Source organism: Phasianus colchicus, chromosome Z, assembly GCF_987193195.1.
Source record: "Phasianus colchicus chromosome Z, bPhaCol1.hap1.1, whole genome shotgun sequence".
Taxonomy (NCBI): Eukaryota; Metazoa; Chordata; class Aves; order Galliformes; family Phasianidae; genus Phasianus; species Phasianus colchicus.
In genome coordinates this window covers 82,505,427-82,531,270 of record NC_143476.1, presented here as the reverse complement: position 1 = coordinate 82,531,270, position 25,844 = coordinate 82,505,427, and the positions used below count along the sequence as shown (strand labels likewise).

The following is a 25,844-nucleotide window of genomic DNA, read 5'->3' as shown; positions in this document are numbered from 1 at the left end:
ATCATTATACGGAAAGTTAAAACCATCAAGGCAAACAAGGAAGCCAGCAGGAAAAACCTAACATACACACTAATTACCCATTAAGAACAAACAGATCTCATATCAGTAAATAGTGCAAAAATCACATTGTTCTCTTGTTTATATTAGGCTGTTGTTTTGGTAGTCGGATGAAAGCAAAGATCTTCCCATGTGAAACTGGAAGCATCAGTCTCCCAGTAAATAAACTTGGTTACAAACACTGGCAGCAGTCTGCCTTGGCTTCCCTGGTGTCACAGGCTCCAGTGAAGCTGCTTGGAGAGCAGAAATACACAGAGAATGGAACAGTCGCACACACTGTGTCACGGGATTTGCTATGATGCTTTTCTCTGAGCTTCCCTTTTTGTTTCCCTCGTAAGCCCGTCCAAATCCTCCCATCTCAGCCTTTGGTTCACATGCACAGCAGAGGGAGCCAAGCCACCATAAAATAAAAATCTTACTCCCCTCAGCACCTGGAAATGCTGTATGTAGCTCTCTGTCCCAGGCTCTGATCACTCAAACTTCTTTGTGTAAAGCTGTGACCTCTCCCAGCCTCAGATACTTCCTGCTCATAAGCAAGACTGTACACACAGGGATTCTGAGGACATCTTTAGGATAGTCTCATTTTCAGGTGTTTTTTGTTTTTTGTTTTTGTTTTTATCATATTTTCTCTGCATTCTCCCTTTCACCTGACATTTTAAGCTTTGAATAGCAACATTCGAAGCTTTCCCAGTTTCCCACTGCCTGACATGAAGCCAGGCCTTGCCTGTGAACATATCCTCTGTTGACACTGACATCAACTCTGGCTTGGGTCAGTCCCTCAGAGAAGAGAATTTCACATCATAAACCCACAGCTCTGTCTCACAGTAGCTCCTTGGCTTTCAATCTACACAGCACTGAGAGAACATGGGAAAATAGCTTTCTATGTCTACAGATCACAGGTACTCACGAGGCAGGACGATTTGTAGGATGACCTTCTCTTCTTTAACACAGCTGCACCAAGTCACAAGAGACTGCTGAACAATTTTGCAGAATTTGGAGAAGAATATTGCAATCTGGAGAATGAAATGGCAGATGAAATGCAAGACACGTTATGAAGCAGTAGACACTGAGGAAAATATCCCACTTGCTAAAAATCCAGCATCTGTTTTGCATGACCATGCCAATTTCCCAGCTCAGTGTCTTCTCTTTGACTAAGTTAACAGGACTTTCTGAAGAGTCATAGTCATTTAAATAAGATGGCTTCAGTCTCACAGCCTTATGGGAATTATGAAAGCACAGAAGGCATAATCCAAAGTTTCTAACAGCACTGAATTCATAGTTGTGCAGCGGGTGAGCAGACCACTCATATCTGAGTGTTGCTGAATGTCCTGGTTCAATAGTGATGCATTGGCACAGGATGCCCAGGGAGGTGGTGGAGTCATCATCCCTGGAGATGTTCCAGAAATGTGGAGATGTGGCACTGAGTGACATGGTTAGTGGTCATGGTGGGATGAGTTGGATGATCTTGGAGGTCTTTTCCAACCTTCATGCTTCTATGATTCTGATTCCCCATTAGGATTCAACTGCGAAATCTGTTTGAAGAGCCATGGGCATTAGAAGAGGCTAATGGATGTACTCCTTGAGCTCCACGTGTCACAGTCCAAGCACTGGTGGCCTGGACATACACAGCTGTATGAGCATCTCCAGCCCAAAGGCCACACAACACAGCACATTGTGACTTGTGAGCTTGGGTCCCATTTGTCATGATTAAGAAACAGCGTTCAGTTTTCTCACCCTTCAATTTCAAAGTTGCTTTTTCATGAGAATATTTTGGAGTTAGTTACCAGATTTTCTTTGCCAGCAAGGGGACAGACATCCCATCTTTTTCACTTCCCTTTCTTCAGTTTTGATCCTCAAGAGATAAGAGCTTTTAATAATCCTTCAACTCTAAAATGCTAAAACTCTATATATTAGAGAATGAAGCAGTGTAGCCTCCGTGTAATGAAAAAAAAAATCCCAACACCATAGAATAGCCACAATTTACAGAAAAGGGAATTAAGTAACAGATATTGCACAATGTTTTCCTGAGAATTTTTAATTCTGCCTCAAGTTTAAAAGCAACAACAGCACCTCACAACCCTATTATAGGTCATATATTCTAAAGCCCCCCAAACAGCCAAATAATTGTAATAATCTGATTCACAGAAAGACCCACATTTATAGATGTGGAGATAAATGCAAAAGAAAGTGCTGCAATCTCCAGTAGGTGTCATTTTTGTTCACTCCTGCCTTGCTGAAGACTCCTAAAGTAGCAGGATTTTCCTCAGAGGTAAACAGACAGTGTCTGGGAGGAGAAATCATGGCACATGCAGAAATTCTGGTTTTGAACTGAAACCTCTCCAGGCTGCCTGGGAACACTCAGAATTGGTGTGGTGCTAATACCTGCTGATTTCTGGGCTGAACTAAAGATCTGGCAGCAGCTCCAGATTTTGCCTTCAGCCCAGTTCTTGGGTTGAGTTCTCACTCCCCCCATGATTTTCTCCATGCAACCCCTTCATAATGTTGGCCATGTTAAGTCTCAGCAAGCCCACCAGGCACCTTCCCCCATGCTGCTGGAGATAAGAGATTCACAGTCTGCACATGGGCACTCCCAGAGAACAGTGTCTTACCTCCTTCCAGCTACTCAGAAAGTTGAAAGCACTGAATAACAAACTCCTTCCACAGGAGGAATTTGGTCTGAGACCTGCTAGAATTGGAGTAAAACCAATTGTCAGGGATGGTTCCCCATCTGGTAGCTGCATTATTTGCATGGTGCAACCTCTGCAGCAGGGCTGAAAGCAGCGACCCAGGCACAAGCCAACACTGGTCAACAGCAGTAACACAAAATCTGTCACAGTTCACCATGGCAAAGTGTGAAATATTTAACCAATTTTGTAATTTTTTGATAGTTTTATTAATCACTCACTTTGTCCCTGCACAAGGACATTGCCCCTCAGGGGAAAGCAAGCTGGAGGAAACCTGAGCTCTCTTAGCATAGGGCTTGGCCACCATCAGGTAGATGCTGCCAGTGCATGGGCTCTATAGGTTGTCTCTCTCTTTGTCCCTGACCTAATAGTGCCACGTCCTGCCTCTATCAGCCCAGCTATGGAAACCTCAGCCTGCTGCTGTTCGTCCTTTCAATATCTAAAGGGAGACTGTAAGAAAGAAGGGGACAGACTCTTCAGCAGGGTCTGCTGTGATAGGACAAGGGGAAATGGCTTCAAACTAAAAAAAAATGAAAAGGAGATTAATACTGGATATAAGGAATTAGTTACAGTAAGGTCTGTGAAGCACCACAGTAGGTTGCCCAGAGAAGTGGTGGATGCCCCATCCCTGGAGGCACCCAAGGTCAAGGTGGAGGGGCTCTGAGCCCCTGATGGAGCTGTGGGTGTCCCTGCTCATTGCAGGGGAGTTGGACTAAATGACCTTTAAGAGTCCCTTCCAGCTCAAATTATTATTTGATTCCATGATTTACAATGACAAAAAAAGCTACTTTCTATCACCATCCTTCCTACCCAGCACTCCAGTGAAGCTGGAAACTTCATCCCTGGATGAATGAGGTGCAAACCACAACACGTGTCTAAACTTTTCTCTCAGGCACATTCATATTTGAGCAGAACTTGCACAAGCGTAGCTTCATGCAAAACAGATACAGCCCTCATCAAGGTGCAGAAGCAGCAAAAATTTCATTTGGAGTTCCCAAAGAACTGAAATAACTATTTTTATTAAATACTTTCTCACTAAGTAAAGCATTTTTTTCATGAACCCACATTAGCCACGAGGAGCCAACATTATCAGTACTATGTTCCACAGGGGGAATTACAAACCACAGCTGCTCCAGGCTGCTGTTAGCCCTGCTCTGATGCTGCAGGCTAGAGGCCCAGGGAGCAGGCAGAAGATAGCACTTTGATAGACCCAATGAGTTTCTCTGGCCAAGAACAATCCCTACACACATCATTATATTCTAAAATCATTTCTTCAGTTCCAAATGGTTAGAGGCTGTTGTTGCTCCTTTCCCCTGTTGCATAGATAACTTGCAGCTGTTTGCAAACAGCTGATAGGAATTTTTGGTGGCCTGTGTAATACCACAGTGCTGCTCCTGCCTCCAAACTGGAGGAATTTATGCAACGGTGTGAATTTCAAATGTGTAATATCAAATTAGCAATTGGAAATATTTCTGTGCATGGGTGAACCTTGTGTGAAGGTCTAACATAGCTTTCCATTGTGGGATCCAGATCCTTGAGGTGGGTTTCCCAGATTCTAACAATCAAATAGTAGTTTGAGTTGGTAGGAACAATTAAAGGTCATGTAATCCTACTCCCCTGCAATGAGCAGGGATGTCTACTGCTAGATTAGGGTGCTCAGAGTCCCATCCAGCCTGACCTTGATTGTCTCCAGGAACAGGGCATCCACCATCTCTCTGGGCAACCTTTTCCAATGCTTCACTATCCTAGTCATAAAAAAAGTCTTCCTTATATCCAATCTAGATCTCCCCTCCTTCAGTTTGAAATAATTTTCCCTTGTCGTATCACCACAGACCCTGCTGAAAGACTCTATCCACTTCAAAGAAATGTAAGACGTTTCTGAAGATACCCACCGCTTTCCTATAACCAAGTCTTGGGCCCCTTCTTGCAGAGCACTGTGTCTTGAGGGAACAGCTATTGAGTGAAAGTGGAGCCTAAAGTGGGCAAATGGGAGCTCCCTTTCAGCTTCAATAAGCAAAGACTGCAAACAGCTTTCATTTTTTCTTCAGCCACTGAGTAATAATAAGGCAAGATAAGATGCATACAGTCAAATCCTGGTAAGTGCAAATCTCCTTTTTGGCAGCTCAGCCAGATGAACTCCTGTCAATTCCATCAGACGACAATGACCTATGGCTGCACCACTTCATAGGGGAGAGCTGAGAGTGGCCTTTCAGTATCTAACAGAGGGCTGTAAGAAAGAAAAATAACAGACTCTTCAGCAGCATCTGTTGTGACAGGACAATGGGAAATGGCTTCAAACTAACAGAGAGGAGGTAAGATTAGATGTAAGGAATAAGTTTTTTACAATCAGTGGTAAGGCGCTGGCACAAGTTGCCCAGAAGGCAGTGATGTCCCATCCCTGGAGATACTCAGGGTCAGGTTGGAGCGGCTCTGAGCACCTGATGGAGCACTGGGTGTGCTTGTTCCTTGCAAGGGGATTGGACTAAGTGACTTTCAAGGGTCTCTTCCAGCTCACACAAGCCTATAATTGATTCTATAATGACAGAAAGGTTCTGCTTAACTCGCTATGCCCAAAGGGATCCATTTTCTTGGGTGGTCAGAGAACAGAGCATTTTCTCACACGTGACCCACTTCAATCAGCCAGTGCTGAACTACAGGGTGAGGAAAAGCCTTACCAGCAACAAGAAACTTAAAATGAAAAAGGCATCTGCAACTCCAAGGTGAAGTCTGAGGTTTTCAAAAAGCGAAATTAGCGAAGATTAGTGTTCTACACTAAGGAGCCCCTTTAATATAAGTGGTGACAGGAGCATGACATAAGATTTCAGAAAGAGTGACTGATCACAGCATGCTTTGAAGCAGGGGCTTTTTCAGGATTAAGTCTTTCAGGTAGTAAGTGATGCCTGAAAGCCTCCGTTTTCACCCAGTTTGCGATATTTATTTTCTCCTAGCCTAGAAAGAGTTTGCTTTTTTTGTGGTCTGAATCCATAACTGAGAGCTTGTTTTGTAAAAAGGGTGACTTGATGTGTGATCTAAGCAAAACTAGATAAAAGAAGGGAAATTCACAGGGCGCACAACTTGGGGAATGACTCATGACTCTGTGGGGTGACTTCTGGATGTGGGCACACCCCTCAGGCTGAACAACAAATTAGCCCTCCTGTTGAAATGGTGCAATACCATTTTATAAAGAATTGCAGAGTCCTCAAGAATTACTGTATTTTTTATAGTACTTTCTGGTTCTGTGGTTTGCATTACCTTCCTGCTCTCCAGAACGGCTCTGCTTCCTCCACATGAGCCCCAGAATAGCTCTTTTTCAGGCAGGGTGTCAGCAGCAGCTTCATGCACAGAGCTCTGTGCTCAGTGGGCTCTGCTTCATCAGTGATGAGACAGCATAAGATCGCTCAAATTGTGGCTCCCACTACTTCCATGGCCCAGCACACAGAAGTAGGTTGCAGAAATAGATTGTTTTATGTTCTCTCCCATATTTTCCAGTTCTCTCTTATTCCTTTCTTCTTTCAGCCAAAGCAACTTCAAAGGCTCTGCAAATTTCAGAACTTCTGCTTCTTGAAGCTGTCCCTTTCCTCCCATTTTACATCGAAGACCTGGCACATCTTGATGAGCAGCAAGAGAACACAACAGGACATAACCACAAGTTTCTCAAAATGAAACGAAGAAAACGCTTCAGTGAGCAACTATGCTCTATTTATTTTGAGGGACAGTTTTAGAGGACAACAGTAAAATAAAAATCACTTCTTACATTTGGAAGTGATAGGAAAGCGTCAGCAAAGGCTGCATTTAGAGACCTGCTGCATAGCTGCCACATCTTCCCCTTGTTCCACTCCCACATCAGACCTAGTCCTGCTTTCTTTGAAAGAGTTGTATCAATTCCAGGCATCATCCTTTGAAAATCAAGCTGCTTTCAGTCTCCTTCTTTCTAAACTTCTTTAAAAGAAAGGCTTTTAAGAAAGCATGACTGATCATTATTATGCCCTTGCTAAAAAGAAGAGGAAGTTGATTAAATGATTTTAACCATGTGGTGCAAAACCCTGTATTTAAAGCTATTTCCAAAGTGTTCTTTACTGTGGTAGTACGCTTGCTGGGATGGATCATTTAACAGCATCTCCACACTCGTGAAAGCATCTTCAAACAAGAGGTTACAGGTGGACATGGGACATCTCTGACCACCTCTGCCAGCGCCTACTTTCTAGTGAAGGCTATTGATTGGGAGTTCAGGAAATTGCAATGAAGAGAGTTGAACACCGCTGAAAGCTCTGAAACAGGCAGTGCAGAGGGGATCTACTTCTGTGAGCATGTGGCAGCAATGACACAGTGCTTGGGGTATGCGGGTCTCATGTGTCTTCTGCCCTGTACTATTCATCTCAGACATCAACCTGGAGGGGGATTTGAAGGCTCAAGCTAATGGCAGAGCAAGGTGAGATGCTGTGAGAAGCAAACATCTCTGACTGTGATGCTGCACACACAGGTGACCCAATGGCTCAGCTCTTCCAGGATGTGCAACAATATGTAAGGCCAGGGGGCAGTATTAAAGGAAGAGACAGAAGTAATTGATGCAAGTGTTAACTGGGAAAACAGCTTTGGTTGATTAAGTCAACAAACAGGAAAAAGTCATCCACTACTTACGCATGTTTGTCCTAGTATAGTGAGTCTGTTTCATTTCCCAGCCATGGGCAACCTATAAATGAAAGAATTTGGAGAAGGGATTATTCATCTGATCATCAGGTCCTTCTCTGTGCAGCCTCTTCAGTCTTTGCACTCTGCTGTTTGCAAAACAGCAACAACTGCAGTGTAGCTTTTGTACAGTAAATGTCAAGGGAATAAAGGAAAAAGAAGATACTACCTATTGGGGATTTCCAGTGAGAAGCTGTGGTTAGGCTAAACCTCCATGACACAATGGAAAATAGAAAGGATCCACAGTAAACAGAGGGTGAGCTGCCAGCTCACTATCTAGCCGTTTAATCCCACAGGGCTTCTGAGCACAAATAATACAAAGTGGCTACTTTTCTTGCCTCTGTGGAAAGGAGTGGGACAAAGGTTTTGAACCCTATAAGAGGTCCATGGAGTTTTGGGGGCTTTTCCCTATGATATTCCCAATTTTTAATTTTTTTTTTTTTCTTGTGGTTATAATCTCTTCAAGAATACAATCTTAGTTTTGGCCTTAGTTGAATGCATCTTTTCCCACTGCCATGTTCATCTCTGTCTTTCATCACCTGGAAATAAGTAAGAATTGTAATTACCCTAGAATTTCTAATTTTTATCCTTTTGAACATCATCTCCATCCCTAATACTGCCAATATCGACAGTAGCCTGTGGTGGTCTGTTCCTAGAAGCAAGTGTTTTCCATCATTCTCTGACAAACAATCAGAGTAGATGCAGAGGCCTCTCAGCTTCTTCTCTACAGCTAGAGATTACTGGACTATGGAAATACCAATTTACTAAAGCAAGGAAGCATGGAGGTAGACAGATGAAAACTGTGTTGAAGAGAAAGCATGTTTTTTAAATATATAGATAGAAGTTGTCCCATTTCCTCTGTTTCGGTAAGTATGACTTTAGCCCATAATTATACAGGCAATTTGGGATGACTGCTTCCTCTTTCACATAAGGGTTTTTCTCAGTTTTATTCTCTCCTGTCAGCTGCTTTTCTATGTGTGTAGCTGTAAATTGAGAAGGCCAACCACACAACCCCTAGAGACATAACAGATTTATTCCTGTGAATGTGTCTCAGCATTCCTGGCTTTCTGAAGTTCACTGTAATTACTTACTACACGTTTCTTGTAAATAACCCAAACAAAGAGTGAGTCATGTTGGCAGAACTCACAGACGAATGATTAAATGACAATTTAGAGCTATGGATAACCAATCTGTAGGTTATCAGCTCTCAAGAAGAATTTAGCCACATTGCCAAAGACTGTACAGGTCAGAATTGTGCAAAGTGTTGTGTTATGGTCAAAAGTGTAAGTGGATTCAGGAGAAAACTTATTCTTTCGGGATTAAATAGGAGAGACATGAACTTGTTGGAGAGCATCCAGAGGAGGGCCACACAAATGGTCAGGGATGGAGCAGCTCCCTGCGAGGACGGGCTGAGAGAGCTGGGGCTGTGCAGCCTGGAGAACAGAAGGGTGGGGGACACCTGAGGGCGGCCTGTCTGTGTCCAATGGGGGGCTGTAAGAAAGATGGGGATAGACTCTTCAGCAGAGTTTGCTGTGATAGGGAGAAGGATAAGGGGAGATTGCTTTAAACCAATAAAAGGGAGATTTAGGTTGGATATAAGGAAGATTTTTACAATAAGGGTGATGAGGGTGATGATCCCTGGAGGCACCCAAGGTCAGGGTAGAGGGGCTCTGAGCCCCTGATGGAGCTGTGGCTGTCCCCATTCACTGCAGGGGGGTTGGACCAGGTGACCTTTAGTGTCCCTTCCAACTATACGATCCTATGAAATATATAATTATTTATCCTTATTATGTGCCCCTGGAATTTATCCACTGATTCTTTTCTTATGCCCGAAGTATGGGATCAAATGCTTAATAATCACAGGAAAAAATACTGATTCCATTGTTCAGAGAGTTTAGTCTCTTTGGTTCTCTGCTCCAACCTTCAACATCCTTGCTAAGTAATCCCGGATTGATGCTGCAAATTGCCCTCCATCCTTTTGTCCCTGGGTGTGGTACAGCGATTACTGCTGGGGACAGAAGAGCAGCCACACGCAGCCAGCTGGAATGACTTCAGACATTAAGAGAACAACCACAAGAAAAGCTGTCATGTCACGGCCGGGTGTGTGGCTCCAACTGAGCAGCAGGCTGCACAGAGCACTTCCTCAAAACAACCCTGCTACACACTGTGCCCCACAGCCAGCTCCTGGGCGTGCAGAGAAGCGAATGAAGGAAGAGAAACAGCAGGTACGAGGTACCTGTCTGCACCACAGCTGCAGCTCTGTTCACTTACAGAACCCATCCTCCTCTTTGCTCTATGAACACACCTTGTTCTGCTAATCTCTAAACCACAGAGTTGAGAGGTCAGAGGGCAGCCTCCATTTCCTCATCTCAAGGTTTGCATTTTCTGTACATATAGAAACTGGCTTTACAGCTTGTTTGGGTTTGTAAGATGCTCCACACAGGAGAGAATTAAAAGTAGCTGAAGCAGTGAAACATTCACATTACAATGAACAAATACATTTCCATTTAAGAATATCTGCAATCTCCCCCTGCTCCTAGAGCACCCTGGTGGAGCTTATTCCTGTTCCCTCCAGGGGAGTTGGACCATGACCTGAAGGGCCCTTTGCAACTCAAATGGTTCTGTGATTCTGTCATTAATGAGAGGAAACTTCTTGTGCTTCAGTGTAAGACAGGAAGTTTTCAGGTATCATTGTTTTCAGCTAACAAGTCACTTTGCCTATATATCTGTGAAAGAACATGATTTTGCTTTATCCTGACTTAAGCACCAAGTGAAACCTGTTATTTTGGCGATTGCTCCAATTATACCTACAGCTTATATTTCCAACCAATTATATTACAAATTATCTGTATAAATTAAAACTGCAATTTAATCATGCATCACAATGTTAAAAATAATGTTACTCTGATACCATGTGTCAGTAGTCCTCATCTCAAGTATACTACAGGCTACTACAACTATACAAACAGATCACTCCATCATCACCACCAACTCAAAAGGAAGAACAGTATAGTTACTGCTTATCCACTCTGCAATATTTATTTTCTTAAATTTAAGGGTGTGGTTGGATGGTAAAACATCATATAGAAGGAATAGAAAAACAATTGTTCTGAACCCAGAGGCATCATACAAAGCAAATAATAAAATAATAAAAGTAATAGCTAAAAAAAATTAAAAAGTGAAAGAGGAGAAAACGGGAGACAGAGAAAGAAAGAAAATCGGAAATAGGTATAGCAAAGAATCATAGTATAATAGAATCACTGAGGTTGGAAAAGACCTCTAAGATCACCTAGTCCAACTTTTCACCTCCCACCAGTGTTGCCACTAAAACACATCCTTCAGTGCCACATCTCCACCGTTCTTGAGCACCTCCAGGGACAGTGACTCCACAGCTCCCTGGGCAGCCCATGCCAGTGCCCACTCTTTTAAAGAAGTTTTTCCTAATATCCAACCTGAACCTCCTCTGGTACAGCTTAAGGCTATTCCATCTCATTCCATCAAACATTACAAGAATATCATAAGCAGACATGATTATTGGAGCTGCCAGTACTGAATTCAATGCACTGCTTTTCTTTTTGTCTTTTGGAGGATACACTTGTAAGTAAGCATTTCTGAAGATCCTTCTTGAACCTCTGATGGATCACAGAACTACAGGTCCAATCAGCAACTGAATGCCTGTCTTAAAAGCTCAGATTTCCCACAACTGGTACGAAGAAAGTTTTTTACTGGGGATTTTAAAAGCTTGGCAAGGTTTTTCGCTTGCTATTTTTGTAGATGTCATCACTTTGTGCTTTCTGACAGTTGCTGAGACGCCACAAAACCAGCAGATTTGACAGTGATTCAATCTTGAGTCAAAACCGAATGCTGACAATTTTTACTTTGACTGAGCATGCAAACCGTGAGCATCCTGAGCATCCCTGTTGCAAGACTTCTGGTTTTCAGACTTCACACCATCTCTGCCAACCAGATTCATTGCCTGAACACAATTTTTTCTGATTCTGTGGACTTCTAAACTGGAGACCCAAAGGCAAGATGATATACAGTGACAACTTCTTCCACAGCCTCTCACAGGCAGTAGGAACCTGAAATTCAGAAGTGTTATGTGGGTCATACCCACAGCCACAAGGCCATATGCCTATGACAGCCCTCCTCACAGTTTGTGCCCCTGCCTGAAACCCAGTCTCAGGGAAGGAAGGTGGGATCTGATCTTCAATACTGGTGAGAAAGAGGAGATGGAAGTGGGGCCATTTCTCCTGAGGAACTGCCGAACTCCAAGAGAGGCCTGCAAGTAAAGGCTCATTCCTTCCCAGCACTTATTACCGCCATTAACACCTCATCACTAAGGTCCTATCCAATGGAGTCACTCTGTGTGGTTACATCTGATGGATGTTGCCCAAAGAAGATCATATCCCATGGGGCTACCAAGGGGGTCACATCTCACAGAATCATAGAGTCATTGAATAGTTTGAATTGGAAGGGACATTTAGCTCCAACCCCCTGCAGTAGGCAGGGACACCTCCCACTGGACTGGGTTGATTCAAGTTGCATTCTGCCTGGCCTTGAATGCTTCCAGGCAGGGGGCATTCACAGCCTCACTGAGCAACCTGCTCCAGTGTCTCACCACCCTTACCGTGAAGAAGAAAATTTCACCCTCACCTCAGGAAAAATAATTTCTTCCTGGTATTTAGGAAGAAATATATTATATTTAATCTACCCTCTTCCAATTTAAAACCATTTCTCCTCCTGTCACTACGTGCCCTGATAAAAAGTCCATCCCCAGCTTTCCTGTAGGCCCTCTTCAGGTTCTGGAAGGCTGCTATAAGGTCACCCTGGAACCTTCTCTTCTCCAGGCTGAAGACCCCCAACTCTCTCAGCCTGTCCTCACTGGGGAGGTGCTCCAGCCCTCTCATCATCTTCATGGCCTCCTCTGGACTTGCTCCAGCAGCTCCATGTCCTTCTTTGTTGGGGGCTCCAGAACTGGGCACAGTATTCCAGGTGGGCTCTCATGAAAGCAGAATAGAGGGGCAGACTCACTTCCCTCAACCTGCTGGTCACTTCAGTTTTCTTAATGCAGCCCAGGATACAGTTGGCCTTCTGGGCTGCAAGCGCACATTGCTGGCTCACGTTGAATCTTTCATCAACTGAAACCCCCAAGTCCTTCTCCTCAAGCCATTCTCTGCCCAAACTGTATCTGTGCTTGGATTGCCCCAGCTCAGATGCAGGACCTTGCACTCGGCCTTGCTGAACTTCGTGAGGTTGGCATGGGTCCACCTCTCAAGTCTGTCCAAGTCCCTCTGGATAGCATCCCTTCCTTCTAGCATGTCAACTGCACTGCTCATGTTGGTGTTGTCTACAAAATTGCTGAGGGTGCACTTGATCCCACTGTCCATGTCATCTACAAAAATGTTAAATAGCACTGGTCCAAACTTCAATCCCTGAGGAATGCCACTTGTCACTTGTCTCCACTTGGACATTGATGACCTCAAATCTCTGAATATGACCATCCAGTCAATTTTTTATTTAGGGAGTGATTCATCCATCAAATCCATTTTTCTCCAATTTGGTGACCAGAATGACATGTGGGACAGTGTACAATATTTTGCACAAATCCAGGTAAATTATGTCAGTTGCTCTTCCTCTATCCACAAATGCTGTAAATCCATCATAAAAGGCAAATAAGTTTGTCAGGCATGACTTGCCCTTGGTGAAGCCATGTTAGTTACCACCTTGTCTTTATTTTCCATACGTCTTAGAAGGGCCTTCAGGATTATCTGCCAAGCACAGAGGTGAGACTGACTGGCCCGTAGTTCCCTGGATCTTCTTTTTTTCCCTTCTTGAAAATGAGTTATGTTTCCCTTTTTCCAATCAGTGGGAACTTCACCAGACTGCAATGATCTTTCAAATATAGTGGCTTGGCAACTTCATCTGCCAGTTCCATCAGAACCTGTGGGTGGATCTTGTTGAGTACCATGGACTTTTGTACTTTCAGGTTCTTTAGTTGGTCAATCTCATGGAGATCACCATGGTTACCCCAACAAGGCTATGTCTCAAGGGGTCACAAAGGAGGTCATATCTCATGAAGGTCACCATGATCACTCCAAGAAGATCACATCCCATGGGGTCACCAAAGACGATAGGTGACTGGGGGCATGTTGGGAGCTGGCAGCCAGACACCCAGCAGGCACCACATTGCAGAAGGTGAATGTCACCAAATCCCATGGTGTTCCTGCAGATGGGATGTGGTTCATGGAATAACAAGCTTCACGTGCCCCACAGAGGAGGCTGCCATCTTCCACCCCTTCTGCACCATTTTCAGTGGAACTTACACCACTTCTGGACATACCGGTGTCCTATACGAGACACCTGAAGCCACCTGTCAATTTAATTCCTTTGTTTTAAAAAAAGAATCAGCCACAACAACAACAAAAAAAATCACGTGCATGTTGGTGCAGATCTCTGAACTCCTTGCAGCTGTGATAATGTGACCCTCCTCCCAGCTCTGCAGAGCTCTGTACCACAGGATGATGAAATAAGGGGGAAGGATGGCATCATGGCCACCAAGCATGACTGCTGTACAACGGCAAGTCTTGCACCTGCTGATGTGACATGGCCACATGCCTCCTCCCCATACCCCCCTCTTTCTCTTCTGCATGCACAAAGTTGGAGAAGATAGGACAGCTCAACCAAGGGGCATGGGGCATGCACAGCTCCCAGACCCATGAACTGACCACTGGGACCTTCTCAAAGCATGGGGGTCCAATGAAGTTACAGGTTGTAACACACACAAAAAAGGGTTTATGTTGATAAGTGCAAAACACTTTTTCCTGTTTCCTCTATTTACTTCTCCTTTATGTCATTGGAGTCAGCTAGTGCAGCTACTAAGAGATCTTTGGTGAGGAAGAACACAGTGTCCTCACCCTCAAAGTGAGTTTGTTTTTTTTTTTTAATATCTGACTTGTTTGTTTTCATTCTTCGTGTCAAAGTTCACCCTGCAGCTTTATCTACCCCACCAGGCATATCCCCTGCACCACTACAGCACCTGGCACGTGACTGCAGATGGGCAGGAGAGGTTGTCCCCATATCATGGACCTGAAACCTACTCATCTCTATGGTGGTTTTTTTTCCCCTGCTGCCAGCTAGCATTGAAGTGGGATCATGGAATCACAGAATCATTAAGTTTGGAAAGACCAACAAAATCATCTTGTTTAACCATCAACCCATGCCTGTGACCACATCACTCAGTGCAACATCTGCCCTTTTCTTGAATACCCTCAGGACAATACCACCAGCCTCCTGGGCAGCCTGCCACTCTTTCTGAGAACAAATTTTTCCTAATATCCAACTTGAAACTCTGTGGCCCTTGAGTCAGCACAGTAATGGAGGAGTGCTCAGGGAGGACTACCAGCAGTTCTCTAAGAGCTAGTTGCATCTACAGAAGAAGTTCTGAGCATCCCAAAAGGAGCACTGGTTGGCAGGAAGGAATAAGCCTCCTCTTCCTTCTGTGCAAGGTCATTGCCAACAGCATATTTCTTGCAGCCCTTCGTGGCAAAAATCTCCCACAGAGGGTACGCAGGGCAGCTACAGATGACTTCCCATATCTGGGAGGGGGTGTTTTATTTTCTTTCCCATCTAAAAAAAGCAGAAAACATCACACCCTTCTCCTTTTGTGTATGTGTGTGTGAGAAAATGAAAACGAAAAGGAAATGAGCTCATTTCAGAGCAATAAACCGCAGAGCTTTTAAGTGAGATTACCTCATGCCATGTGATGACAACAGCCTTTCTCACCTCTAGAGATAAGCCAGCTAAACCACTGCCGTCAGTCTGTGACCACCCTGACATCTTTCACCCCAACAAGGTTCCTGTCTGCCCCACTTTTCAGCTACTACAGCCTGCATAGGGACTTAATGTAGAGGGAAGGATACTGTAGGATTAGCACTGACATGATGTGGTGCACAAATCCTGAAGTGGAAGTGGTCCAGCTTCCATCCCCTGGATGCTCTGGTAGATGGGACTGCTAGTATTCACCGTAGAACCTTGGCTGTGTGTGCGGCCTATTCTGATACTCATGAGGTTTGGGCTGGTTATCTACCCACAATACAATCACATGATTCTGTGCTTTTTATTCACAAATAGACATCTTAAAATGAAACCCCAAACACATACTCTTTATTTTCTTGTTGCAGCAAAGACATGACCCTGCAATGACTAAACACACCTAATCTTGTATTCACACAAATCACAACTGATTCCAATTGCAGAGGACAGCCAATACAGTGTTGAGCATACATGTTCCACATGTAACTAATCTTTATAGTGAAAAAGAGTTAAGGACTCAAAGTTTCAAAGGAGAAGTAACATAGAACCATAAAATGGCTTAGGCTGGAAGGAACCTGAAAGATCATCCAGTTCCAGCCCTTGCCATGGGCTGGTTGCCCCCCACGAGCTGAGGCTGCCCAGGGCCCCATCCAACCCAGTCTTGAACATCTCCAGGGATGGGGCACTGCAGCTTTCTGGGCAGCAGTGCCAGGCTTACCATTGTCTCTGTGAAATACTTCCCTCTGACTTCTAATCTAAATTTTCCCTGTTTCAGTTTAAAACCATTTCCCCTGGTCCTATCACTTTCTACTTGTGTAAAAAGCTAATTTCCCTCCTGTTTATAATTTCCCTTTAAACACTGGAAGGTTGAAATGAGGTCTCCCAGAGCCTTCTTTTCTTCTGACTAAACAAGGCCATCTCCCTCAGCCTTTCTTCATGAGAGAGGTGCTCCAGCCTTCTGAGCATCCTCATGGCCTTCCTCTGTACCCATTCCAACAGCTTCACATCTTTATTGGGCTTATGTTACATCTTTCATTTATCAGGATGTCAAAGTCCTCCTTTGCAGGGCTGCTCTCAAAGAGTTCTTCTCTTGGTCTGTACACATATCTGGAATTGCTCCAACTCAAGTGCAACACTTGTGCTGTCCTTGTTCGAACTCACTAGGTTCAGATGAGCCCATCTTTCAAGGTAGCTCAGCTCCCCTTGGATGGTATCCCTTCCTTCTGCTGTATCAATTGCCCCACTCAGCTTTGTGTCATCAACAAACTTGCTGAAGGGGCACTTGATCACACTTCTATGTAATTAATAGAGATGTTAATGAGAACCTGCCCCAAGACAGACCCCTGGGGGACACCACTCATCACCTGCCTCCACCTGGACATAGAGTCATTGAGCACAACCCTTTGGCTGAGATCATCCACCAATTCTTTATCCACTGAATAGTCACTCTTCGCACCCACATCTCTCCAATTTAGAGACATGGATGTGGTGTGGGACCATATCAAAAGCCTTCACAAGACCAAGTAGATGACGTCAATTTCTTTTCCTTTGTTCACAGATGCCATCACTCCATCACAGAATGCCACCAGATGAGTCAGGCACTTTCTGCCCTTGATGAAGCTATGCTGGCTGCCTCGGATCACTGTTGATCCCTTATGTGCCTTAAAATCTCTTCCAGGAGGATCTGATCCACCATCTTCCCAGGCAGAGAGGTGAGGCTCACTGTCCTGTTGTTCCCCGGGTCATCCTTTTTTTCTTTAAAAATGGGAGTGATGTTTCCCCTTTCCCAATCTCCGGGGACTTTGCCTGACAGCCTCAACTTTTCAAATATGATGGAGAGTGGCTTAGCAGCCATATCAGCCAGTTCATTCAGAACCCTGGGACGCATGGACTTGTCCAGATTTAGTCTTAACAAGGTGGTCTTGGACTTGCTCCTCTCTCACACTGATAGAGGTTTTGCTCTCCCACTTCTCACACAGAGGTTCAGGGATGTGAGACATGAGAAGCCCAAGTACCAGTGAAGACTGAGGTAAAGAACTCAGTCTTCTCCATATCAATTGTAGCCCATTCTTTTTTCTCAGTTACCAGGGGGCAGTGCGCTCTCTTTGGCCTGTTTCTTCTGGCCAGTATAGGTGTAGAATCCTTTCTACTTGTTTTTCACATCCCTCACCAAACATAGTTTTATTTGCACTTTGGCTTTCCTGATCCCACCTCTGCACTCTTGAACAGCACCCCTCTATTCTTTTCAGGTGGCACATCCTTGCTTTCACTGCTTGTACCTGTACTTCTTACCCCTCAGTTTGACCAGCAGCTCCTTGTTCAACTGGTTTCCTGCCTGGTCTGCTAATTTTCTTATACTGGGGGAAAAAGAACTCTTGAAGTCTCAGAAAGGCATCAATAAAGATCTGAGTGCTTTGCTCCACTCCTTTAAGGACAGCTTTCCAGGAGCTCTCACCCAACAATCCCATAAATACCTTAAAGTTCCCTTTCCTGAAGTTCAAAGTTCTGATTCCACTTATTGCCAGGCCTATGTTCCTCAAGACCACAAACTCAACCATGGCATGGTCACTGCAGCCCAAGGTCCCTCCAGTCTTATCCTCTTTAATGAGCTCCTCTGTGGTATTGGTGAGCACCAGGTCCAGGAATGTTTCTTCTCTGGTCAGTTTGTCTAATACCTGGACCAGGAAGTTACCCTCAATACACTTCACGTGTCTCCTGGATTGCTGACAGCCTGCCATGTAGTATTCCCAACAGAAGATATCCTGATGGTTGATATCCTCCATAAAGGTGAGAGCTTGCAAGCACAGAACTTGCTGCAACTGAAGCAAGAAGGCCTCCTCTTGATCAGGTGGCTGTAGCAAACCCCAGCCACCAGTAGTCCTTTATTGATCTGGTTCCTAATTTTCACCCACAAGCTCAAAAAATATGGAACACTTCATTAATCTGCGTGTCATCCTTACACAGGGGCCATGACAAACTTCTCTGTATTGTTCCGATTTTAGTATATGTACTGCTGAAGCAAACACAAAGATATTACATTCCTCATTGGTTCAGTCTCTGCTTTCTGCTATTGATTCTCCAAATAAAGAAATTTAACATGTTCCCCAGATAAAATCTTTCCCACTTCAAAACTGATTTGTGGGATTTAAGGGAATAAGTGATTCTTTATTCAATTGGAGATCGTTTAAACAAAGCCCAGCAGAGAGAAAGCATTACTCAGACTGGGAACACCATCTTTTAACCAAGCAAAGTCAGTCCTGTCCCACTTGAAAAGCACACTGGCAAGGCACAGGTGAGGTGCTGCAGCACTGAGGATGGCTTGCTGCTACATACAGAATCCTAGCTCACCATGCTGGTGTCCAGCAAAGGTGCCTTGAATTCCTCATTCTCCTATTAGCTTTTTTTAAGGCACCAGCATGTCAGGAAAGAACCAAGCATCTCATTTGTGGGATTTCCCTTGTTTATTTCATTCCTGCGTCTGATGAACTGACTGTATGCATCATAGCGAAGTGCAGAGGACACTGTGGGGAATGTGGGAAAGGAATCAGCCTGAACATTAAGATGAAACATTATTGATAGGCACTGAATTGAAATTGAATAGAACATGTTCAAATAACCATCAACAACCATAATCATGATCCTCAGAGAGAGCAAAAAAGAGAGCGGTAAAGGTGCAGCTGCATTAACAACCTTAGTAATGTTTGCAAAGTCACCCTGCAAACACTCCACCAGCCTGATAAATGGCGATCAAAGCCAACATTTACTTTACTAATATCTGCTTGTTCTGGATAGCAGTTACCGGGACTGGCCTTCATGAGGGTATGAGGAAATTGTTATTACAAGTGCTGAAACCTACTTAACAAACAACCTACTGAATTTTGCTTTCTCTTCTGGTGGGTCTTTTTAAACTCTTCAGAAAGCATTTTCGTGACCACCAATAGTTTGAACTGAGAACGGTCTCAAATGGATCGATAGAATCATTAAGGTCAGAAAAGACATCTAAGATCATCTAGTCCAGCTTTTCACCACTTCTTTTTCACTACTACCAACACTGCCCACTAAATCATGTCCCTCCGTACCGATTCTCCATGTTTGCTACCACTCCAGTTGGTTCACCTGGACATTCTGTTCCAGTGCCCAGCTACTCTTTTGGAGGCAGATCTTTCCTAATATCTAACTCAAACCTTTCCTGGCACAACTTGAGGACATTACCTCTTGTTCCATCGCTGTTACCTGGGAGAAGAGGCTGATTCCCACCCCGCCACAGCCTCCTTTCTGGGACTTAAAGGGAGTGATAAGGTCTCCCCTGAGCCTCATTTGTAGACTGAATAGTCCCTGTTCCCTCAGCCACTTCCCATGAGCCCTGTGCTCCAGACCCCTCATGGCTTTGTTGCCCTTCTCTGGACACACTCCAGGGCCTCAATGTCTTTCTTGTAGTGAAGGTCCCAAAACTGAACACAGTACTTGAGGTGCAGCCCTACTAGCACTGAGTACAGAGGGACCTCCCTGCTCCTGCTGGCAACACGATTTCTGATCCAAGCCAGGATGCTGTGGCCTTCTTGGTCACATAGGCACACTGCTGGCTCATGTTCAGCCAAGCATTGACCAACAGCCCCAGATCCCTTCCCACTGCACTTGGGAAATTTAGAACTGATAACATAACAATTTAAGAAAATTCAAGGAAATTCAGTCAACTAAGTAATCATGGAAACATAGAATCCCTGAAAGGCATAACCTGAAAGCTATGGGAAAAAGCCATGGGAAAGCCCACCCAGCCCCAAACCCTGCTGTGGGCTGGCTGCCTCCCACCAGCTCAGGCTGCACAGGACCCCATCCAATCCAGCCCCGAGCACCTCCAGGGATGGGACATCCACAGCTGCTCTGGGCAGCTTGTGTCAGTGCCATAACATCTTCAGTGTATAAAAATTCTCCCTAATGTCTATCATGAATCTCCCCTCTTTAAGTCTGAAACAGTTCTAATTTGTCCTATCACAATTTGTCCCTGCAAAAAGTTAGTCCCCTTCCTGTTTATAATCTCCCTTTTAACAATGGAAGGCCACAGTAAGATCTCCTGAAAGCCTTCTCTTGGATGTCCAAGATCAGTTCCCATAGCTTTTCCTCATAAAAGAGGTGTCCCATACTCTCAGCATCTTTGTGGACCTCTATCCCCACTCCAACAGCTCCACACCTTTCTTGTGTTGGTCCCAGACTTGGATGTGGTACTGCAGATGGGGCCTCATGAGGGCAGAGCAAAAGGGAACAGTCCCCTCCCTCTCCCTGTTGCCACCCCTCTGTTGATACATCCCAGGATACTCTTGGTCTTCTGACCTGGAAGCTTATACTGCTGCCTCGTGTTAAGTCTTTCATTTACCAGAATGTCAAAGGCCTCCTCTGCAGGGCTGCTCTCAAGGGATTCTTCTCCCAGTCTGTCCACATACCTGGGATTGCCCCGATCAAGGGGCAGCACCTTTTACTTGGCCTCACTGAACATCATTTGATTCATATCGGCCCACTTTTCTCACAGTTACTGCTTTATCAAAGAGCACACACTCAATATAAACTCCCTTTCTCTCCAGACATGTTGAGGAGTGGCTCTGGCACCCAACCACATCCTCAACCTAACATTATTGCTGTCAGCAGGACAACTGCCCTGCCTGTACTGAGCACCAGGCCAGAAACATTCCAGTCATCCTTCAGAAGCATTTTTCACCCCCCCAAAAATGAATGCAGCTTGCTTGGCATACAGGTGGTCATGGAGAAGATAAGTGTTCACCCACCTGTCAGTGGGAGAGAACTGCTGTACATGAACAAGGTGTTCATCTTGTGGAAGTACATGGCTGAGCTTCCAAGGAAAGCAGGCAAGGAAAACAGCAAAGGAGGGAGGGTCTATGGTTAGTGGTAGGGAAATTAGGTAATACTTAAACAGCAGATAAGTTGGGTACAAGTGGAGTTCTCCTTCATTTTTTATCTGATGCCAGATCACTCCAGCAACTCAAAGAGGAATTAATCATTTCACATAACTGGGTAAATCTGCACTGACATCTTCCTTTGTGGTTGTGGAAATGCAGGGGAGCCCCTGGCTCTGCAATGTGAAAAGAGAGGATGAAGGCAATACCCAGGGCAGAGGTAGTGTCCCCATTCTTGGAAACACGTGGACACGGCATTAAGGGATGTGGCCTAGGGATGGGACTCAGTAGGTAATGGCTGATAGTTGGGCTTGGGGATCATGAAGGCCTTTCTCAGCCTACATTATTCCATGATTTTACTCCTAACAGCAAGAGCCAGCCCAGCAGGACAGCTAAGAGGAACCAATAGGAAGACTCATTTCAGCAGTGAAAAAAACCTGGTGGCCTGCAGAGCCCAGCACACAACCACCACTGTGCACTGGCATGGCTGCACCCACTGCGCTCCACATGACCTTTGCCTCACGGCCCTGGCAGCGCAGCTCTGCTTCCTGCTCCAGCACTCACTGCAGGAGCCGCCGAGATGTAGTCTGCAGAAAGTGGAAGGGAGAGAGCAGCACACAGCCCCTTGGTGAGCAGAGAGCAGCCAGCACCGCGCTGCAGGACTCAATAGCGAAGGATTCTTGTAAAAAAGCAGTCACAATGATTTATTTAATTTTATAGAGAGGCACTGCTCAAAGCTGATTCAGCACAAGCATTAAAGTTTAGAGGAAAAAAAACGCTCGCTTTCCTTTCACTCCTGCTCGTTTTCGTTTCTGCAGCATTCGTTTTCCTTTCATCACATCTGCCCGCTGGCATTAGTCACGCCGCAGGTTGGTCACGCGCTGCTCTTGATCCCCAGTGCTGCTCAGACCGCAATGCCTGACACCGGCACGGCTCCACGCACTGCATCTTGGGATTCTCCTTTCCCAGCTGCATAATCCCTCAATCCTCAGTTGCTGATAAGCAGAAAAATGTCTCTGAGGTGCAGGGCTGCTCACCTCTGCTCCCACCCATTTTCCCCAGGCTGTGCCCGTGGGAGTCCCATGGCCCCCCAGCTTTCAAGCCCACTCTAAAGAGCAGCCTGCTGGGGCACTGCTCTTCCCACAGCCATGCTGCTTTGTTTAGAGGAACTGAAACCGAACATGTCAGAGCTCATTGGCAGTCTGTAACCACAGCAGGCTATTTTTCACTCTGCCACACTGTGCAAAGCAAAGAGTGGCCCTGTAGCCACAGCCTCATTGTCCACCAGCACCCAGCAAGCTCCTCCTGTGCAGCGTGCTCCCTGCCCTGCACGTAGGAGGGCTGCAGTGGCAGGGCATGCAGAGGTGAGCACTGCAGGAGCTCTGGCCTCTTAACCCAATTTGCACACTGAAGTTTCTCACTCTTCTTATTGCCCTACCACTGTTCTCAAGAAACAAAAAGATATAAAAGAACCTTGCCAATCAGCTAGTCCACTGATCTGTGCCCCGCTGCTCTGGCAGGGGGAAGCATCTCCTCTCCTGCTTATGTCCAAAAGAAGAGTCTGTCTCTTGATGCTGTTCAGGGGCAGTAGGATGAGCTACCTCTAAAGGCTCTTCCCCTTTTTGGCAAGGGAGCCTTGTTAAGCTGGGCAGATTGGAGAATGGAGCATCTCTTCTACGAAGAAAGGCTGAGAGAGCTGGTGTTGACAGCATGGAGAAGAGAAGGCTGCTCAGACATTTCACTGTGGCCTTCCAGTGCTTGAAGGAAGATTATAAGCAGAAGAGGGACTGACTTTTTATGTAGTCTGACAGTTGATAGGACAAGGGGAAAGGGCTTAAAACTAAAAGAGGGGAGATAGATAGAGTTAGATTAGCTACTAGGGAGAAATTCTTGACTTAGAGAGCAGTGGGGTCCTGGCGCAGAATTTCCAGGGTGCCCCATCCCTGGAGGTGCTCAAGGCCAGGCTGGATGGGGCTGCCTGAGCTGGTGGGAGGCAACCAGCCCAAGGCAGGAGTTGGGGCTGGGGGGGCTTTGACATCCCTTTCAGTTCAAGCCATTCAGTGATTCCATGATTCTATGATATATCGAGATTGAGGGGCCCTGGTTTTTATGCTTGAGTAGTAGATCTCTCTCCAAATCTACTCAGGAGAGCAAGACCAAATTGTTTCTGGCTCTGCCTAAACGAGCTAACTAAATGCTCTCACCAATTCTCCTTTCCATGCTTTGCCCCTCTCTTCCTCTTCCTCACCTTTTGTTCTGTGGGGAGGAAAACACAGAGGGTCGGTGTGTCCCTGTTCCCTGTGCTGCTGAAGCTGCTGAGCACCACTGTTCACGGGGTTGTGAGCAGTGCACAGTGCTGCCCAAGGGAGACCCACCACATGGGTGCTGCACCCCAGGGCTGTTTGCTGCCTCCCCATCACCTAAACCCAACAGACCTGTTTGGAGAGAGTTTCTCCCATAGCAGGAGTCAAAGGTCAAAGGGCAGCTTTCCCCGTATGGGCCTGTATTACAAACACACATGTTGGCATGGATGCGAAATGACCCTAAAAACATCACGTCTAGCCAATAAGCCTATATACCATGGAGGTTTTATATGAAAAGGTGAGAGATGAGGGCAATGCATTCTCAGACAGAGGAAAGTGCCAGAGGGCCCTGACATCTGATGTGCTACTCAGTGACCTCATGGTGCTGCAGTCTCAGCTGTGCAAAATCCACCTCTCGCTGTGGATTCCATCAGGACGCCCCGAGACAAACAGGGAAAAGGGGCTCTGAGCTGAGCTGGTGAAGTTTCCTCTTCCTGCAGACAGCAAAGCCATCAGCTTTGTGGACACCTGCCCCAGAGGCTCTGATCCCACAGGGAAGCGTATTCTGGCCGCCCTGTTGCAGTGTCTTTTCCTGCTCGTAGTGTTGCAGTGGGAAAGGTGGGTACGCACTGCGCCCAACCACAAATCAGCTCTTTGTTATGTCCAGCCCTTCTTGCTCTCTTTCTGTTTTTTTTTTCGTTCTCGTGTAAACACAAACAGCCATCGCACCAAACTATACTTCAGACAGATGACTCACAGACCCCTGGCAGCTCTCCCAAAAGTATGCTACAATCACAAAGTCACGAGGGCCACGCGGTAATTTCAGCTTTTCTTCCGTGTAGCACAACTTGGAATTGCAGGTGAGCACCCGAGGCTGCCGGGGCCGCCCGGGCACTGTGTGCGGGTCCAGCAGCAGGAGAGGACCCCGAGCTGCAGGCGTGGCTCAGCCCCTTGTGCTCCACCTGGTTGGAGGACAAGGTCACCAACCTTAGAAAACGGTGCCAGGAGTACCTGCTGGCTTACAGCAGGCAGAGGTGGCTTCGCGTCGCTTTGCCCACCGTAGGCACATTCGATGGTTGGCTGCTGCTTGCTCAGGCACATCCTACTCCTCCGTGCCTCCGGGCCAAGCACACTCCATCCTTCCACCCCTCACTGCCCATGCACTGCACCGCATCCCTCTACTCTTTTTTAACGCGAGCACACCTCCCTCCTCCTCTCCCTGCCAGAAGACACAGCCTTCCATCCCTCATACCCACCCCTTCCCCCAGCGCTCCCCATCCCTCCACGCTCCGCACCCCGCTTTACTTCGGCACGCCGCCACCGAGCCGGGCGCGCTCCGACACGCTCCCGCCACAGGTGGGGCTGGGGGGGAGGGGGGAGGGATTCCCGCGCTGTTCGTTACGTCACGAAAAAGGGAAAACCCCGCCGCGCTCCGCTCTTAGGGAGCGCTTCGCCCCTCCTGCCCGCAGTCGCCCGCCGCCGCCGACCCGCGTTGAACCGCGAGGTGCTGAGCCGAACCGCGTCGAACCGTGCGGAGCTGTTGTCGCGATGATGCCTGGCAGGACGATTCGCAAACCCGCGCCGCCCGCCGCGCCTGCAGGTAGGGAAAGGCGAAGGGAGGCGGGTCTCAATTTTTTTACAGGGGTTGATACTGGAAAAAAAAGCAAGCTTTTCCCTTTTTCTTTTCCTTTTTCTTCTCTACCGTCTTCTTTCCCTCCCCGATATCGCTGTCTGGAAAAGACCTCGTTAGAATTAAATCCCCATCGCCCTGCGCGTGTTTTGCAGAGCGGGACGCGGTGGCTGAGTGCGCGCTGGAGCTGCGCAGGATCGGCGACAAGGCGGACCTACGGCAGAAGGTCCTGAACCTCATCGCGAAACTCTTCTGCCCCAAAACGTGAGCGGCCGCGCCCGCGGTGCTGAAAAAGAAGGGGAGATTTCGGCTTTGCAGATCTGGAACGAGAGATTTCACTTACACTGGGAGATGAAGAAAGCTCTTTGACTTGTGTTTTGCTACCTGGAGCCACCAAAGGATGGCTGTCGCTACGCGATTTCTTTGGGAAGTGTTACAGCATTATTATGCTTTGTGGATGCCAAGTGGAAAAAAAAAAAATAATAAAGCAATGAGCAACAGCCCCTCGCTACGCCGTGGTGGGGACAGGTTGGAACTTGTTCTTCTCGGGGCTGGGGAACCCTCTGACAACCCTGCTTCCTTTGTTGCCTTCACATCCCACATCCCACCCAGGAGCTGAGGACAGAAGGTTCCGAAGCAAAGAACTCAGGGTTGTGGAACGTGGGCACGAATCGCGAGGTGAAAGCCGGTGTTGAAGTTCTGACTGCTCTTATCTTCTACAGCTTGGATTCTGCTGGACGGGGAAGTGGTGGTGCTGGGGATA

General features: G+C 46.3%; 1 protein-coding gene and 1 non-coding gene across 3 annotated transcripts; one reads left to right on the top strand and one right to left on the bottom strand.

The window, feature by feature from the left end:
* Window positions 1-18,161: 18,161 nt before the first annotated feature.
* Window positions 18,162-18,268, bottom strand: LOC116239713 (U6 spliceosomal RNA). The gene has a single exon (XR_004169148.2). It is a non-coding gene; the product is annotated as a U6 spliceosomal RNA (small nuclear RNA).
* A 6,585-nt stretch (window positions 18,269-24,853) lies between these two features.
* Window positions 24,854-25,573, top strand: PMAIP1 (phorbol-12-myristate-13-acetate-induced protein 1). 2 transcript variants are annotated; one of them, XM_090131912.1, is made up of 2 exons: window positions 24,854-25,051; window positions 25,192-25,573. In XM_090131912.1, exons 1-2 carry the CDS (start codon window positions 25,000-25,002, stop codon window positions 25,347-25,349), a joined length of 210 nt encoding a protein of 69 aa, XP_089988038.1. In that variant the 5' UTR covers window positions 24,854-24,999; the 3' UTR covers window positions 25,350-25,573. The 2 variants fall into 2 exon arrangements, with proteins under 2 accessions (XP_089988038.1, XP_031465737.1); XM_031609877.2 differs by having other exon boundaries at window positions 24,861-25,051; window positions 25,237-25,573.
* Window positions 25,574-25,844: the final 271 nt, after the last annotated feature.

Excerpts from the sequence above, each read along its gene's own strand:
- PMAIP1 (XM_090131912.1), top strand. The coding sequence starts at position 25,000 with ATGATGCCTGGCAGGACGATTCGCAAACCCGCGCCGCCCGCCGCGCCT. Across the intron at positions 25,052-25,191 it reads GCCGCCCGCCGCGCCTGCAG|ACCTCGTTAGAATTAAATCC; the intron begins GTAGGGAAAGGC and ends TGTCTGGAAAAG.